Here is a 19,408-nt window from a genome sequence, read left to right as displayed (position 1 = left end):
AGAGACCTTATAAATGTGACCTGTGTGAGAAGACTTTTAAATCTCCACGTTACCTGAGACAACACCAACAGATCCACACCAGAAAGAGACTCTACAAGTGCAGTTACTGTGAGGTATGTATTTATATTGTTATCTTGTCATTTTAGCCTGACTGTTTGGAACAACTCTGCTCATTAAACTGTGATAGCATTACAGCAATTCTACTGCGTGGAAAAGTAGCTCTGAGTGATTATTCAGATTTTCATTTCAGTTATGATTTTTGTTTACACGATCATGAAAAACTAAAAGTGGTGAAAATTAATATGATGGTGTTATTTAATGTTCAGGCAGTTTCCTGGTATATCGTGATATTGTTATTATTTCACTATAAATGGCCTTTTGTTTACAGAAGCTGATTCCTCTGTCAGGAGTACATGTAATAAAATAAAACAAAAATGAAAATAAGCACAAAACCAAAACTTTCAGTAATCTTCTCTTATGGTTAACAAAGTTTTATAACTATCTATTATTATAATTGCAGTGTCATGGGCGTAGTAGTGTTTTTCTTCTGTCTCAGTCAGCTGAGTGTTATAACTGCACAGTTACAGTGTTATTAATGCAGTATTAAATTAGTATTACTGCAGTGTTACATTAGTAGTTTAGCACTGTGTTGGTATCCTGCAAATATTAGCATAGTAGTACTTTAGTGTAACTCAGATGTTAATGTAATATTAAATAAGTTTTACTGCAGTATTATGGTGGTAGTATTGTAGTTATTGCAGCCCAGTAAACTGAGTGTGTTGAAACAGTAAAATGTAATTGGACGTCTGCAGAGATGCTCTTTATTTCAGGCGACGTTCAGGATAAAAATGTTGAAGGACTGACTTACACTGTCTTTGTGTCTTTGTTTAGAAGCAGAGCGACACAGATGGATCCAGTTCTCAACCCTGTCATCACTGTGGTGGTGGGAAAGACTTTTGTTGTGACCTTTGTGGAAAAACTTTCAGTCGACAAGACACCCTAAAAGTACATCAGCGTAAACACACTGGAGACAAACTGAAACACTGCAAAGAATGTGGGAGAAGCTTCACCAGATTAGTGGATTTAAAAGAGCATGAACTGATTCACAGTGGGGTTAAAAAGCACCTCTGTGATCAGTGTGGGTCATCCTTCACCACTGCAAGTGACCGTAAAAGACACAAACGAGTCCACACAGGAGAGAAACCATTTAAGTGCAGACACTGTGAAAAAACCTTCTCACAATCAGGCAATCGTAACCTTCATGAACATACACACATGGAAGGAAACTACAGCTGTGACCAGTGTGACAAGAGCTTCAGGAATCTCAGTTCATACTCCGAACACAAACGATCCCACGTTACTAATAAACTGTTTCACTGTTACCAATGTGCCAAAACATTCACCTCATTATCTGCTCTGTGCAAACATCAGTGTGATCACTCAGGGCTGAAATCGCTCCCATCACAGTGAATCTGAAGAGACAGAAAGATCCTCTTCTGGTTTCAGGGTCAGACTTAAAACCCTTGAGATCAGGCTCCACAGAGTGCAGGAGTAAAAATGTGATGAGGCATCTGTGAATGAACATGTTCTTCTAGTGTACTCAGAAAAATTAAACAGCTGATGAGTAAGATAAACAAGTTAAACTGTGTTATAGACAGGGCTGCACCTAGCTGCTGCGCAGATACGCATGTGCGACAGAAATTACGAATGCGTAGTGACACTTATGTTACCAAGCGCCTTTGCGTACTCGACCATCTCATTCAACCTGACAGGTGTTCCTACAGCTTCTTTGGTGTTTCGCCACCACCTAAGAAACACCAACTGAAGCCAGAGCCGAAGAAAAGACTTTTTTCAGAAAAGTGGCTCAAAGTGCCGTGGCTTGAAGCTAACAATGAGTGCACTGAAATGTGGTGCAAGTCATTGCTTATAAACAAGCTAGCTGAGAGATGTCCAGTTGCCCACTTAACAGAAAGCAAAATGAAGACCAGTGGCAAACTGTTTAATATTTTTCTCCTCCCTTTCCATAAAGCTAAACATGCACATCCCATGTCTTGATATTCTGAGGATATTATTATTGTAGTGGCTAGGAGTAAATGTCAGACGTGCATATCTTTCACGTGAAGGGGGCACAGATCGTTCAGAGCATCACACCATCAGCGGGGAGTTAGGAGCCAAATTGCAGTCTGCTGAATTTTGGGGGATACTTTCCGATGGATCTGTGGACATCACAAAAGTCGAGCAGGAAATCATTTACATTGTGTCTGTGTGACTGATTAAACTGGGTGCTGACCGCACCGCGCAGGGATGGACTTGTGAGACTTCCTGAGGACACAGGCTTGGATGACTGGACAACAAAGTTGGTCACTGCGTGCACAAACGAGGCTGCTATCAACGTGGGTATGTTCAATGTCATTGTGCCAAAACTCCGGCAACTTGCTACAGTTGGAGACTCCCTTGTGCACATTCTGTGCACAGCACACACACTGGGAGATTTCTTAAATTCAGTTGATCACAAGGATCCTTACTGTGAGACGTTTAATCGCTGTGTGGTCAAGCTGCTGCAGTTTTATTTGCAAAAAAAGTGGAGCAAAAAAAAAAATGCTACACTGAAGAAGCTGTGTGAAGAAAATGGGATCCCCTTTGTAAAACTGGGTAAGTTTCATAATACCAGGTGGTCTTCATGGAGGCATGAAGACCACCAGCCAGCCATTATAATGTAACTGGCTACAAGTGATAACAGTGACTTGTAGCATATCTGAAAAAGATCGTTTTCAATGCGTACTAAAAACCGTCCTGGGACTCACCTGAGTAGCTCACTAAAAAGTTATGTGCACCCCTGGTTATAGTCTGACAGCTGCTGGTAAGAATGACCTGCAGTAACGCTCCTTCCTACACTGTGGGTGTAAAAGTCTACTGCTGAACGAGCTGCTCAGTGCTTGTACCGTCTCATGCAGAGGTGGGAGGTGTTGTCCATGATGGATGTGAGCTTAGACCAGCGGTCCGTCATTTGTTTCGTACCAGGTCGCGAGAGTTGAGGCTCGGGCATGAAATGTATGGTTTTCAGGGTTTTTATCGTTAACTCAGTTTCCCTGGGACTTCTCCCGTGTGTTATGAATAAATTTTAAATATTTACATGTTACCATAGCGACCAGAGAGCATTGAGAGGCAGAGAGGAGGATGTTACTCTCAATGTTGTTGGCGCATTTCAGGAGGAGGCTGCTAATAAAGTTAGTGAATACAGGTTTATTATTATATTTACAAAATACCACAGTTTTTGTCTTGGTCATATCATTTTATTCTGTTGTATTTATCCGCGACACCTTAAATGCTGGTCTGGGAAAATATGTTTTGACATTAAACTGGTCCGTGGTGCAAAAAAAGTTGGGGACCGCTCGCTTAATACATGATAGACACCAAAGACACAACAAACTCAAAACACTGGGTCAAATGACCCAGAACCATGACAATGTCATCTATATAGTCTATATCTATACACAGTGTTGCAATGCTATGAAGGAACTGCAGTGTTTGGAGGAGTTAAGCATGCCAGTTAACATTAAAATTCTGATTCAAAAGTTTCCATTTAAACTGAGAGAAAAATGAAACAGGATCTTCAAGAGGACTGGCCAAAGAGCATGTTTCCCAGATTTTGGATAACAAATGGAGTTTCAGCTGTGCAAAGGGTCATAGCAAAATGTTTATTCTGTAAACTGAATGGAGGAAAACCCAGCCAACAGTACAGCGTAGTATTGTAAAACGGTATGTAGTAGTGTTCACTTGCATGACAAGCAGAGCCGTGCACCATGAAGGGATTACTTTTTAGATACCGACTCATGTTTAATGCAACATCACAAAGTTATTGTTTGTCATGAAGTGAAAACCAGCTCTCCCTCCAGGACTATTTGACAAAAAAAGACTTTTTACTCCTAGAAGAAGGTGAAAACAAATCCAGTACATTTCAGACCTCTCTGGAAACTGTGGATTTGAGAATATTTACCATTGCTACAAGAATGACAGAAATGGATAAAAAGAAAAAGTTGTTTTGTGCCTGGAGATGTTGTCATGGTTAGATCCCAATGTAAAAACCTCGAGGGTCTTGGGTATTCTCAAAAATTATAACAACCTTTGCAGATAAGAAAGGTCTGGTACGTGTAGTTCATCTTCACACAAAAACAAACGTGATTGAAAAACCTGTAACAAAAATTACTTTTGTTATGTGAAGCTACAAACTGATGAACTAGATTACTGGTAGAATGATGTATGAATGAAGCATGGTTTGCCCTCTTATGCATATTGTATGAATGTATCATGACTTATTATGGCTCCTTTCAGTTAAAAACCACTCCTGCATGTTTTAGTAATAAAATCTTTGATCAGCTTCATAAATTGTAACACTGCTCATTTTAAGTGTTTTTCATTTAGTGCAACAGCTGGATATTAAACTCATAATCAACATAAGCAGCTGTTTGTTTTCATTAGTGTGTTTTCACTATGTTGACAAAACAGAACATAAAATACTTAATATAGCCATGAGATGTGATTTGAGAAGTATTTTGTGTATTGTGTAGGAAAAGCTGCTATGTACCGTAAAAGCTGAGCATCAAAGTCAGTGTCCAGCCAGAGACGTCTACCTCAGATAAAACTGACATATTAGATATCAAATAACTGAAACTTTAATCCCAATGTAAAACAGAAGAAAGTTCCTTCATCCCTTTAACTGTGTTTCGTTCTGTACTCATAAATCTAGAGTGAGAACAAGAGTCTGAAACATGAAAACACCCATTCAAAGGCATTGTGTAGTGCAGATTAGTCTGTGTTAGTCAGATGACTTCAAAACACAAATCTAAAGCAGGTTTTCCATCTATGAAAGTTCCTGTTCTGATGAGTCGAGATACAAAATTATTTCAGCTGCTAGTTCAATTCCAGCTTCTTTGGTTTTGTTGTTTAAGTCTTTTCAGTGCAGTTTGAGAATATTGAAAAAAACTATTCGGTGACTGGAAAGAACCAGCGAGGAAAATCTGAGAATATCAGGAACAACGTGAGCGTTCAAAGCTGTCATAGAAAATGTTTTTAGTTTAAGGTCAAAAATATATATGAAAAAAATCTAAAGTAAACCATACTCATTAAACTCAACATATTATTACTGCTTTGAGAATTACATGGAAAAAACAATAACAGATGAAATACTAATTCAAGATTAATGTAAAAATGTCAATATAAAGTTGATATTTCATGTAAAACTACATAGTACAGAATTAGTAAAAGTGCATGTTAAAGTGAGATTTTGTTCATGTTTATCTTGTTTTGTTCACACATACTTGACTCGACTTGTAATTCCTTTATGATCACGTTGTTCTAAAAAGCTTCCAGTTAATCCAAAATGCTGGAGTGAGAGTCCTGACAGCAGACAAATCATCTTTCTACCTTGTTAGCTTCTCTTCACTGGCTCCATGTTAAATCTAGAATTGAATATAAAGTCCTGAATAATCAGGCCCCATCATTTCTTAAAGACCTTATACTGTAGTACCGTATGATCCCAACAGAGCACGTTGCTCTCAGACTGCAGTCGTACTTTTGGTTATTAGTTTTGAAAACTAGAATGAGAGCAGAGCCGTCAGATATCAGGCCTCTCTCCTGTCGAACCAGCTTCCAGTTTGGATTTGGGAAACAGACTCTTCTCTCTGCTTTTCCTTCCCACCATCACAAAGTGTTTGCTCATAGGGGGTCGTCTGCTTGTTGAGGTTTTTATCTAATACTGGTTTCAAATTTGTCCAGGCCTTTAATGTTCATGTTTGTTCTTCTTATTCTGCTTAGCAGTAGAAAATCTACATAAATAAAGCTTCTATGCCATAAAAAGAAAAAAATGCTTCCTTGAAAAGACTAAATTTACAGGTTAATATTGAATATTACATAAAATAAACTGTGTATGGAGTGTTTTTGAATGGGAGAGATACAGAAATAGTCACAGTGAGGCAGAATCTGTGGAGAGTTGAATTTAACAAAAACAAAGAAAGTGAGCCTTTATTATTGGCTGGACACAACGCTACAAAGTAAGAAGCAAACAGGGAACTTACCATTTTCAAAAGGAATATATGTAAAAACATCAACAAAATAAGGCACAATTCTAATTTCCAGATTTCAGTTTTTCACAACATAAAGCTTTTTTCACCAATACCTACAGTAAATAATATAAACATATAAACAGTGCAAACAATTTCCAGTGACAAGATATGCTGTAAACTTTATATTAATTTTTGCTCCAAATGCCACAGCAGCCTCAGAGAAAACAGAATGAGGCATCTTCAACATATGTACATACAAGGCAGCTCAGTTTACCATAAATTGTATGGGTGTGCATCTATTTCTGCATATTTAGCAAAAATGTGCCATTTCTTCACTCAGTCAGGTGATGGTTGAGCTTCAGCAGCAGTTTGCTCTCAAGGTTCTTTCTGTGAAGCTTTAACTGTTTAGCAGTGAACAGGAGTCCTGCATGACTAAGAAGTCCTTCACAAGCTCCAGATGCAGGAAGAGCAGTATTGACTTTGATTGACAGCTTCTTGATGTGAGGAAAGCCATGCAATAGATCCACGCCTCCAGTGAATGCTTCTGGCTTTCCTGACCCCATGGATCCATCATCTTCGTCGAATAGGCCGCTGTTTATGCTGGCCTCATCCAGCTCTGTCTAGGTGATGTCTGATGAAGTGGAGACCTGTGGAAAGATGTATGGTTTTCAAAAGAATTAGGTCTGGTCATTATATTGCTGTATACACTGCCAAGCTGCAGATGTTTGTTTGGAGCTAGCCTCCAAAAGCTGGCCATACACTGTGCGATTTTTGGCCCATTTTGAGCCGATTTTTCAGTTGCGCAACCGTTTTGGGGATCGGCCGTGTTTTGCCTTAATCGTGTGTGCATTGTGTCGTATACATGGGGTAATGAAAAGCAGTTAACACCTCACGACCAGCTCCCAATCATCAATCGTATGGTCACATGATAATCAAACCTGTTTGAAATCCTGTCGCCCCTCAACGCAGCCTCTCACACTGCGCATGCACAAACACAGAAATGAAAGAGAAAAGGTGGAGCAGCACGGCAGTGCAGCGTGTGATCTGGACACAAGAGATGGAGGCACAACTTGTAGGATGAGGCAAGCTCATCTGAGTACGTAAGCGTAGAGCTGCCACCCAGGCAAAAGAAAAATAGAGCTATATCATGTTATAACGTGAAAAGTTTATTGTTCTAACAATATACTTTTCATGTTCGTGCAATAGAATATTTATATTGTACGAACGTGATAATAATGTATATTGTAATAACTTTTTATTTTCTACTTTTTAATAAGAGAAAAAATTGTTTGGGAGGATTTGAGGGTCGACGTTCCAGTTCACACTCCACACCAGTTTATGGCAGTAAAGCACCATTATGTTGTTTGACAACTGCCAATAAACCATAAAGGAGAAGAAGAAGAAGAAGGGGCGGAGCAAAGTAAGAATGTTCCACGAGAGCACGTGTTTGCGCAGAGAGCTGCTTTTTCATTCAAAGAGAATAAACTAGTACCAACGTCCTGATCGATATCTGCATCGATCTGCCCACCCTTGTCTCCTGGATCGTAGCTGAGATCAGCGTGAACCACGTGGGTCTCTGCTCCCTGATCTGTTTCCTGTGTTTGGAAAGAGTTCCAGCTTCATCGCGGAGTTTCTCTCGGTTTGTGGGCTCATCTAAAGGTAAGCACCGAGCTAACTTTACTGTGAGTTCAGTTCATGTTGAGTTTAGCTCCTGAATGAGGTCTTCTGCTGCTCTCCTCGGTGTCTGTTCACAGTTTATTGTGAACACCTTGAGAGAAGAGTGAGAGAGTGTTTGCAGAGAAAAACACCTGCTAATCATTAGCTCAGCATGCTGGGAGAAGTTGAGCGTTTGCTGTGATGCACAGGAAGATGTTAACAAAAACTAATGAAAACAGAGATGAAAGTAAACAGTGTTCATATTTGAAAGCACAGAGAATAAAAATATATTGTGGTGGTTAATGTGCAGCTCTTGGTGATTTGGTGAAGTCGTGTTTTTAATTATGTGAATGTTGGGTTTTATTTTATTTTATCTACAGATGTTTTTCCCACCTGTGATCGTTCAGATTGATTTGTTGGGTTGACTTGAATCATGTGAAGGTTTAAAGCTGCACTTCCCCCAAAAAGAATAAAGTATAATCGTGAAGAATGTAATAATGTCTTCCTGTGTCAAACACAGCTGCAGTCAAAGCAGGAAGGAAAGCACTGAAACCACTGATCAAAGCTCATTAATCAAAGACCGCTGATCAATGGCCATGAGTACCATTCACAGAGAGTTGGGGAGTCGCTGCCATCACAGCATTTGATCAATGAGCTTTGATCAGTGGTCGTTGGGGAATGGTGGAGGTGGTGGGACTGAAGGAGTTGAAAGTGTGGGGTGGGGGAGTAACAGGTCTGTCCCTGTTTGTGGAAACCACAGGAGGAGCTGTTCAGGCTGTTGCTGGGTGTGAATTGTTGATGGAGTCTTTAAACTTGTAGTTGCTATTTTCCAGACTGAAGCAGAGTCGTTAGCTGAAAACTGGTTTTAGAGGTTCATTCAGGACACCTTCTCAGGCTCTTACAGCCTTACCTGTATCATAACAAAGTGTATAAACCCCAATCCACCTTTAACATGGTCCTTCTCCCAAACCTTCAAATAGGACTTTCTGGCCCTGTCATAGTAAAGGGCTGCTTAGAATATTAGAGCCAATGTCACAAAGTTCCTCCTGAAGTATAAGTGAGTGAGAGAGTTTCCTCACTTTGCAGCACAACACGTCTCACAAGATTTCTACAAGCAATCAGAGTGAAATTTGTACTTTGTGTTGTCAGATGAACATATGAGACACTTTGACTCTTCAGTGCAGTGTGGAGCCTAACAAAGATCTGTTTTGTGTCCCAGCTGATCAGCAGGAGGAGAAGAGTCTGACGGAGCAGCAGAGGAACATTTTCAGCCATCTGGACTCAGCTGAGTCACTACAGAGGAAACAATGAGCTCAACACAGAAGGTGAGGAAAATATCACAGTTTCACCAAATAATCAGTCACGTCTCAAACTCTCATACTCCCAACCTGTTATATGACTGTGTTGTATTTTATTATATATACAATCACTTCACTAAATAGTCTGCCTCAAATTGTTTTGCAGCAACACCAAGGCCTCTTTCAGCTTTAAAAACCAGGCTACAGAGATTTTAAATTTTGCCCAAGACGAGAAGTAGTGGATAAGATAGTTGGTAGGATTTTGTAATTCCTTTACAATGATATTCATTGTCAGGTCCTTTTTGACCTCTGGGTCATCTGCAGAAATTACACTGTACCCCACATCCAGTTTAGGCCATTCCTTTTCAGACTTATAGAGAAATCCTGGCCCTTTTATCCATCTTCTACATTTGAGGAAATCCTCAGCTCTCATGCCTCTGGATGCATCATCTGCAGGATTCTCCTTGGAAGAAACGTATCTCCACTGATTCTCATCTGTTGCTTCTCGAATGACAGTAATTCTGTTTGCAACAAAAGTATCAAATCTTCTGGTTTCATTGGATATGTATTTCAGTACTGTTGTATTATCAGTCCAAAAAACAGATTTTTCCAACCTTACCTGCAGCTCTTTTTGCAGAAGCATATTCACTCGAACTGCAAGAACTGCAGCCGTCAATTCCAGCCTGGGAATTGTAGTTTGCTTGAGAGGAGCAACTCTAGCCTTTCCCAGGATAAAAGCAACATGCGTGATGTTATTCTTTTCCAACTTTAAATATGACACTGTTCCATAACCATCTTGACTTGCATCAGAAAAATTATGAAGTTGTGCATTATCTGGTCTTCCAAAGCAACTTGGTTTAATGCAACGTTCCACTTTGAACTTTGAAATCAGCTGGAGATCCTCCAGCCAATCACGCCACCGCTGGGAAAGAGAGTGGGGAATAACTTCATCCCACTTCAAATTTTGTCGGCAAAGCTCTTGTAGCAACAGTTTAGCTGGCATACTGAAGGGAGACAAGATTCCCAAAGGATCATACAGTGAGCTGACCACAGACAAAATTCTCCTTCTGGTTGTTGGACGGTCCTGCTGGGAGATTCTGAACTGGAACTTGTCTGTTTCTATGCACCACTGTAAACCCAGTGCTCTCTCAACTGGAAGTTGATCTGTGTCCAAATCCAGATCCTTAATTTCCTTTGCTCTTCTTTCCTCTGGGATTGACATGAGCACTGTGCGACTGTTGCTGATCCATTTTGAAATCTTAAATCCTCCTTTAGCGCAGATATCTGTGAGCCTCTTCACCATGTGCCCTGCCTCCTCTTCTGAAGCAACAGATTTCAAACAATCATGCACATAAAAGTTTCTTTTGACTGTATCAACCACTTCAGCTGGAAATTGTTGTGCATTATCATCTGCAGTTCTCTGTAGAGTATAATTTGCACAGCTTGGCGAAGATACTGCTCCAAACAAATGCACTTTCATCCTGTATTCCTGTGCAGACCTTGTAGTGTCGCCATGTTGCCACCACAGTAAACGGAGAAAGTTGACGTGTTTTTCTAAGACGTGAACTTGGTGAAACATGGAATCAATGTCCGCCATTAATGCAACAGGCTCTTGTCTAAATCTGATCAGAACTCCAACCAGCGAGTTTCAGAATCAGAATACTTTATTTATCCCGAAGGAAATTAGGGTTACAGCAGGCAGCACGCTAATGGCGCATGCGCACTTACAAAGGAACCCTCTGACCAAACTTACACAAACAACACATTGGGAAGACATGTCAGAAAGGTAGGCTGATAGGAAAAAAACAACAAAAATACATAACATGAGGTGAGAGGAGGAGGAAAAAAAAGCTCCACTCAGACTGAGCTCCTAGTGGGAGAACAGTTTGACAACAGAAAAAAAAACACCTCAGCACAAAAGGCACATGACTATCAATACACCATAGAAACACAAGACAAGCAACAAGGGCGGGTAAAGGGTAAGAGAGAGCCAGTGTAGACAGCGCATCCGGTCCTGCAGCATGTCTGCGCTGGTCCAGTCGACTGCCATCTTCCCCGGGAGGGGACAAGCATCGAAGGCATTTGGAAAGGGAGGGGGGATGAGTGTGTATCAGTGTATGTGTATGTGTGTCCAGAGTTCAACTGAGACGGTGTCCTTCGCCCTGCTAGGCTAAGTAAACAGTCTTCCAGCCAACCCAGGTGGCCTTGCATGGAATGGGAAGAACAGTCTAAACACAGTTGTTATCAGGGAGTTTTTGTTCGGCTCCAGCCTTGAGACCGCAGCTGGCGCCGAAGGGGTAGCCACATGAAGTGATGATGGTTTTTTACTTTAGTGCGAACAGCTCATATGAATTTCAAAGCAGTTCTACAGTCCAACACTGGTCTCTCAATCTCCTGTTGGAGAGCCGCGAGCTTCGCCATACTTGCGTTCTGTGATGTTGTCATTTCTTGTGCTCAAGGAGCCGATTTCTGAGAACTCACGGCAGTGTGCCTCCCCGAGATGTCATCCAATTTGCGCCCAGAGATGTTATTTCGAGCTAGCCCTTCTGAGATGTATCCAGTCTGCAGTCAGAGATCTTATTCTGAGTATTCACAACAGCCGTAGCCTCTCCAAGATCTTATCCGTGCTGCACTCAATGAGCCCATTTGAGAAACTCACGCCTCTCCCATTATTCCAATCCCAGCGGGCAGCCTTGTGGGGGTTTGAACAGCCGGTTCCACTTTCTTAATTCTTTGATAAGTCAGGGCCAAGCCAGCTCCGATCAGCCAGAACCCTGTTACCATGGTTCCGAATAGGTAGATATCTTAAGCACTCAAGCTCACCCAAGCCCAAACTTCTCGTTGAAAAAAGGGGTGTCAATTGCATTTTGGGACCAGTTGATCCTATCCATAATTCCTCTTTTAGGTTTTAGAGAACAGACTGTGAGAGAGTGTTCCAGGGAAAAGTAATACAAAAAACATGAGACTAGACAAGCACATAAGAGGCTAAGCAGGGAAGATAAGGGAGAGGAGGAGAGGAGAAAAGTGCGACCGCCTTCGTCAAGAGCATGAGCAAAATAAATAAATAACAATAAATCTTATTGTTACGGTGCCAAACTGGACAAGCAAGAAAAATTACTGGGACTCACTGGATTCATGCCAACCAACAGCAGGGGAGCTGAGGGAGGTGAGAATGGAGCTAACGAGTTGAATCTGTTTTTCAGTAGATTCGACACCACAGTGTCTGCTCACACCCCCACAACCTCACCTGTCAGCCTGAATCCAGAGCCACACCACTGTGCCAGCCTCTCTCTTCACATGGCGCTGTTGCCTCCTGTGAGATTCCTGACACCCCTCCCCCACCCATCACCTTCACTCAATACCAGGTTGAGATGCAAATGAGGAGACTTCACTCAAGCAAGTCTGCTGGACCAGACGGAGTGAGTCCCCGCGTCCTCAAGGCCTGTGCCCCCCAGCTGTGTGGAGTCTTTCATAAACTTTTTATGCTGAGTCTGAGTCTGCAGAGGGTCCCAGTGATGTGGAAGACATCATGCCTCGTCCCTATTCCAAAGACGCCACGTCCCAGTGACCCCCAGGATTACAGGCCCGTGGCACTGACCTCCCACATCATGAAGACCCTGGAAAGGCTCATCCTGGACCAGCTGCGACCCATAGTAAGACCACATCTGGATCCCCTTCAATTTGCTTATCAGCCTCGTCTCGGAACAGAGGACGCCATCATCTACCTGCTCAATCGTGTCTACACCCATCTGGACCAGCCGGCGAGCACTGTGAGGGTCATGTTTTTTGACTTTTCCAGTGCTTTCAACACCATCAGGCCGACCCTCCTTGGTGATAAGCTAGCAGCGATGCAGGTGGATGCTTCTCTGGTGTCCTGGATTGTTGATTACCTGACAGGAAGACCACAATATGTACGTCTCCCACAGTGTGTGTCTGACAAGGTAATCAGCAACACAGGGGCACCACAGGGGACTGTCCTCTCCCCCTTCCTCTTCACCCTCTACACCACAGACTTCAGCCACTGCACAGAGACCTGCCATCTTCAGAAGTTTTCTGATGACTCTGGGGTGGTTGGATGCATCAGCAGGGATGATGAGAAAGAGTACCGGGCTGTGGTCGACTCCATTGTCACGTGGTGTGAGCAGAATCATCTGCAGCTCAACGTGGCAAAGACCAAGGAATTGATAGTGGACTTCAGAAAGACCAGGAAACACTTGACCCCTGTTTCAATCCAGGGGGTCAGTGTTGACATTGTGGAGGACTATAAATACCTTGGAGTATACATTGACAATAAACTGGACTGTGCTAAAAACACCACAGCACTTTACAGAAAGGGCCAGAGTCGTCTCTATTTTTTGAGGCGACTGAGGTCCTTCAACATCTGCCAGAAAATGCTCAGGATTTTCTATGAGTCTGTTGTGGCCAGTGCGATCCTCTATGCTGTTGCATGCTGGGGGAGCAGGCTGTGGGTCGCAGATGCCAACAGACTCGATAAACTGATCCGTAAGGCCAGTAATGTTGTGGGGATGGAGCTGGACTCCCTCAAGGAGGTGTCGGAGAGGCGGATGCTGTCCAAAATAAAGAAAATGTTGGATAACACCTCCCACCCACTCCATGACATGCTGGTCAGTCACAGGAGCATGTTCAGTGAAAGACTGAGATTACCGAAAAGCACCACTGAACGACACAGGAAATCATTCCTGCCTGTGGCCATCTCCCTGTACAACTCCTCCACTTAACACACTGTTTACTGCAACAGCTACACCCTTCTTGCACATGTTCTTTTTCAGCTATTTAATAATAAGTGACTTTTATGTATATATATGCCTGTATATATTGTGCTATTCTTAGTTAGTGTATTGTCTGTCTTTGTTAATGTTTGTTTATAATGGAGCACTGTAACGAAAAATAATTTCCACTAGGGATCAATAAAGTATTCTGATTCTTATTCTGACACTGGGGTTAAGTTTCATAATAGGTTCACCTGAAACCTTGGCTGACTGTGACCCACACCTGGTTTTACACCATGGCTGGTGTGATTAGGTAGAGGATCAATAGGGGGTCCATGAACCTTTTGGGGGGACACTCACATTAAGTTTAAAATCTGTGACTCTCCACCATTTGACCCTAGAACTGAAGAAGATTCTGGGATGAGAGGTGAAACGTCTTCAAGCAAGCTTGAACATGTTTGCCTTCCAAGCTCCTTAGAGTACGATGACCTGAATGACTAAGAACCTGTTAACTATTACAATGGATCTGTTGTCATTGAACAAACTAATATCAGGAACGGGAAATATAAAAAAGCATAGACCTGTAAACATTTTTTTACTATTATGAGTGTTTTAGCATGTTAGCATTAATATTAGTGTACAGCAGGAGGAATGGGCATGATTTTACTGTTTGAACAGTCAGGAATTATTTTTAACACTAGGTTGGATGTAATGTGTTAGAGCTACCAGAAGGTGGTGATAAGAGACCTTTAAGGTGTTTGGTGCCACACTCCACCTTCAGGTTTAAAACTAGTGTTAATGGAGGGAGTTTGAAGGTTGAGTTTGTTCCAGGACTGCATTTCACTCACTGCCTCTGTTTGTATCTCTGTCACTGCAGGACAAACATGGAGCGAGAAGTCAGCGCTCTCAGGAGGCGGACAAACCTCACAGAAGAAAGAGAGAGAACAAATACACCTGTGATGATTGTGGGAAGGGTTTTCCTGCTAAGTCTAAACTAAAACGGCATCAGGTCATCCACACTGGAGAGAAACCGTACAGCTGTGACTTGTGTGAAAAGACTTTTTCCTGGAAGTGTTCCCTAAAAACACACCAACTCATCCACAGTGGAGTTAAAGCGTACAACTGTGATCAGTGTGGAAGAGCTTTTACTCACAGTTTCAACTTAAAGGCTCATCTAGTTACCCACTCTGGAATTAAAGCATACAGCTGTGACATCTGTGGGAAAACTTTCAGCCGGATTGAGAGCAGAAATATACACCTACGCATTCACACCAGACATGATGTGTACTGCTGTGATTGGTGTGGCAAACGCTGTACTACATACAACGCCACATGTTTACCCACACTGAGGAACAACCTCATAAATGTGACCTGTGTGAGAAGACTTTTAAATCTATACATTACCTAAGACGACACCAACAGATCCACACCAGAAAGAGACTCTCCAAGTGCAGTTACTGTGAGGTATGTATTTATATTTTTATCTTGTCATTTTAGCCTGACTGTTTGGAACAACTCTGCTCATTAAACTGTGTTAGCTAGGGGTGGGTTTTGATAATCAATTTATCGATTAAAATCGATTCTGGCTTGGATAACGTCATATCGATTCATTAAAATCCTGAATTGATTTTTTTAATATAATTTTATTTTGCCCGAAACGCCCGAATCTCAGGTGAAACCTCACAAAATTTCGACAACCGCCAAACAGCTCAAACAGTAAATGAGAGCAGGAACATGGATTCTGCACAAAGACATAAACACAAAGCGCGGAGCCGCCGACGGATCAGAATCAGTGAGATGTCGCCTTTCTCACCCGACGGCACGGACACAGTCGGGGCTGAAAGCCGACAGCTCGCAGATTCTAATGTTTCGGCGGGTCCGCGCTTTGTGTTTACGCCCTTTTTGCGGTGATTCTAAAGCTGGTAGTTTGATCTCCCTCTAAACAATATTGACCGAACCAGCAACAAAAGAAGATCCAAACTACGCTTCACATAAACATCGTCATGACTTTTCCTGTTTTGCTTCCACCACAATAAAATCACACTTCATGCACAGCTCTCTCTCTCCGCCCCCCCCCCCCCAAGAACAGTTTCCCGTCTAAAAATCTGTTTTCTGCATTATTTTCTGCAAATTTTAACTTTTTAAAATTATGCAAAACGCTTAGCTGTGTCTCTAATAAAACCGCTGTAACTTCAGAGGTAATGTTCATATGTTGATTAATGGTTTTCTTTCGTTTTTGATCTACTGCAGAGTATTTTTATAAAATCCGGGGCCAGGAAAATCACCTTCATGTTTTTCTGTGTTTTATCCTCAATTGCTTTGACACAAAGGCATCTGCTGTGACGCTCACACCTTTGATAAAGTCTCGCAAGTGTCAGCTTCTTTTTTTATAGATACAAAAATATGTAAATGTGCTGATCTGAATTATAATATTTCTGACTGTCTGAGGCAAAATTTCCCCGATTCAAGTTGAATTGAATCGAATCAAATTGAATCGGGACCTTGTGAATTGATCGATTCTACAAATCAGTGACGATACCCAGCCCTACTGTTAGCATGTTAGCAATTCTACTGCATGGAAAAGCAGCTCTGAGTGATTATTCAGGTTTTCATTTCAGTTGTGATTTTTGTTTACACGATCATGAAAAACTAAAAGTGCTGAAAATTAATATGATGCTGTTATTTAATGTTCAGGCAGTTTCCTGGTATATCATGATATTGTTATTATTTCTGCATAAATGGTCTTTTGTTTACAGAGCCTGATTCCTCTGTCAGGAGTACATGGAATAAAAGAAACACAAATGAAAATAAGCACAAAACCAAACCATTCAATAATCTTCTCTTATGGTTAACACGCTTATATCGTTATGTAATGGTATTGTAGCAGTAGTAACATTGCTTATTTATAGCTTTAGTACTTATAGACATTAGTGTTAAAATACTAATTTAATGTTATAATTGCAGTGTCATGGGGGTAGTAGTGTTTTTCTTCTGTCTCAGTCAGCTGAGTGTTATAACTGCACAGTTACAGTGTTATAAATGCAGTATTAAATTAGTATTATTGCAGTGTTACTTTAGTAATTTAGCACTTTGTTGATAGCCTTTAAACATAAGCATTGTAGTACTTCAGTGTAACTCAGATGTTACTGTAAACATACGTATTACTGTAGTATTATGGTGGTAGTATTGTAGTTATTCCAGCCCAGTAAATTCAGTGTGTTAACTAAAACGGTAAAATGAATCGGACGTCTGCAGAGATGCTCTTTATTTCAGGCAATGTTCAGGATAAAAATGTTGAAGGACTGACTTACACTGTCTTTGTGTCTTTGTTTAGAAGCAGAGCGACACAGATGGATCCAGTTCTCAACACTGTCATCACTGTGGTGGGAAAGACTTTCAGTTTGCAAGCTGACCTAAAAAGACATCAACGTAAAGACACTGGAGATAAACTCACCTAGTGCAAAAATAGTGGGAAAGGCTTCACAAGTACATTAAAATGCCATGAAGTCATTCACAGTGGGATTAAAAAGCATCTCTGTGACCAGTGTGGGTCATCCTTCACTACTACGGGTCACCTTAAAACAAACAAACGTGTGCACAGGAGAGAAACCATACAAGTGCAGACACTGTGACAAAAGCTTCTCACTCCCAGGTAGTCATAACTTTCATGAACGTACACACATAGAAGGAAACTACAGCTGTGACCAGTGTGACAAGAGCTTCAGGAATCTCAGTTCATACTCTAGTTCTTCTCTTGGCTCTTGACAGAGGCGGTCGCACTTTCTCCTTCTCCCTCTCCTTCTTGCTTATCTTTCCTGTTTGGCTTCTCATGTCCTTTGTATAGTCTCACGTATTCTCTAACCCTAAGAGAGTCTCATGTACACTGACACAGAGCTACACTCATCCCCACTAGGGCTGGGTGATATGGCCTAAAATTCATATCGCGATATAATTTGAAGCACGTGCGGTAATGATATATATCGCGATATATTCTTTTCTTCTGTATAACGTATTTTCCACACTATAAGGCACACTTAAAATCCTTTAATTTTCTCAAAAATTGAGTGTGCCTTATGTATGAATTCTGGTTGTGCTTACTGACCTCGAACCGATTTTGGCGTGCAGAAATCTGTTAAAAATGTTTTAGTACAACTTTGGTAAGCCGCACTGCTTGATGGATTGTCAGAGCATTACGGCTGCCGTAGTGAGGAGCTTCGCGGAGTAATCTGGGTCCAAAACTCCGCCCCCTTTAGGTCCCAAAGTCAAACGAACACTAAGAGATAAAAACGGTCTAAATTCTTTGATCTTTAATAGAATCATCAGCGTTGCTGCTTTACCAGGTGTAACAATTAAGTTTAACATCCAGGCATCCATGAAAACAGAATTTATTAAATTTAACGGAGTTAGAAGTTAACAGGAAGTTAGCTCGCTAGTTTCCACCTAAACATTTCATACCATGTTCTGACTGAGAGATTTTTGAAACTAATTAAAACGTACAGCTCTGCTACCACTTCCAACATAAATGAAGACAGAAAACTAAACAGCAGTGGCGTTTGTAGGGTTACTGAAGTTGGACTAGCTGCTATATAATGTTGTGCTACGTGATTGCTAGCGACACAGCTATGTTAGCATAACATTAGCACAGTGAAGCTGGAGGATGAACGCCAACTTTTTTTCCACTCGATAAAAGTTAACGTGAGGGATTCTGGTGGTCAGGGACAAATGCAATCGCATAGCAGGATGCTATACACGGGCCAAACTTCAGTCAGGAGAACAACTGAGATTATTCATCCAAAATACAAGGTTGGTTATTAATAAACTGCAACAACATGGGAATAGAACAGCTGCGAGAGAATTCAACATTAATGAATCAATGTTACGGAAGTGGAGGTAGCGCAGTTTTTGGCTTTCCCCATATTTCAAAAGTGCTTCATCTCTTTGCTATGACTGTCGTCCGGCATAATTTGCAGATGATAATGGCTGTAGCCGCTGCGATGCTTTCGACCAAAACAGGCGCAGCTTGATGACATCATCAACATGCGCTATCGCGATAGAGCGATATAGTCAAAATCTCTAGCATTGGCGAAATTTATATAGTTTCTATTGTATATCATTTATATCGCCCACCTCTAATCCCCACCCCCCCGCCCCCTCCAAACACCTTTGAAGCTTATGTCTTCCGTGTTGTGATATGTGATGATTCATGTGCTGAGTTGGGGTTTTTTTGGGTTCACAAACTGATTTCCCTGTTGGAGCTCAGTCTGGGCGGAGTTCTTCTTTTCTCCTCATTTTTCCTCATGTTGTGCCTTTTCCATTGTTGTTCGGTTTGGGTCGCTGCCTGTGCGGAGGCAACTGTGTTAATCCCTGAATCCATCTACAATCTGGACATCACAGGTTCTGTACAGCATGAGGGTTAATAAAACCATACTCATATGAATGTGATATCTAAATTGATTTATTCTTGTACCTCCATGCACCAGTGGCTGAATTCTTCACCCCAGTGAAGAGGCGATCATTATCTACTGATTTTAATGAATTGAGCAGTTTGCGGTTTTGTTCCTACAACATATCATAAAAAAAGTTAATTTAAAAAAATAAAAATTAGCTGTATGTAAACGGCAATACATGAAAAACCACAGGACCCACCGTACAAGCTAGTTTA

The 19,408-nt window shown here is 41.4% G+C and overlaps 1 protein-coding gene and 1 long non-coding RNA gene across 2 annotated transcripts in view; both read left to right on the top strand.

Annotated features, from left to right (window-relative positions):
• The window catches only part of LOC146380693 (uncharacterized), a 19,817-nt gene extending 15,359 nt beyond the window's left edge, over nucleotides 1-4,458 (top strand). The window contains exons 3-4 of the mRNA XM_084940220.1: nucleotides 1-113; nucleotides 892-4,458. The exon at nucleotides 1-113 is cut by the window's left edge and continues 484 nt beyond it. Of these exons, the coding sequence (XP_084796346.1) occupies nucleotides 1-113; nucleotides 892-1,470 (692 nt within the window). The 3' untranslated portion in view covers nucleotides 1,471-4,458. The remainder of the gene's footprint in view (nucleotides 114-891) is intronic.
• Nucleotides 4,459-8,435: 3,977 nt separating this feature from the next.
• On the top strand, nucleotides 8,436-19,188 carry LOC146380692 (uncharacterized). The gene is made up of 3 exons (XR_014801368.1): nucleotides 8,436-9,043; nucleotides 14,624-15,210; nucleotides 17,081-19,188. It is a non-coding gene; the product is annotated as an uncharacterized LOC146380692 (long non-coding RNA).
• The last annotated feature ends 220 nt before the right edge of the window (nucleotides 19,189-19,408 follow it).

Source organism: Perissodus microlepis, chromosome 9, assembly GCF_051167445.1.
Source record: "Perissodus microlepis isolate ML-2025 ecotype Zambia chromosome 9, ASM5116744v1, whole genome shotgun sequence".
In the NCBI taxonomy this organism is placed as follows: Eukaryota; Metazoa; Chordata; class Actinopteri; order Cichliformes; family Cichlidae; genus Perissodus; species Perissodus microlepis.
The sequence above is the reverse complement of the archived record's forward strand: the minus strand, read 5'-3'. Positions and strand labels throughout refer to the sequence as shown.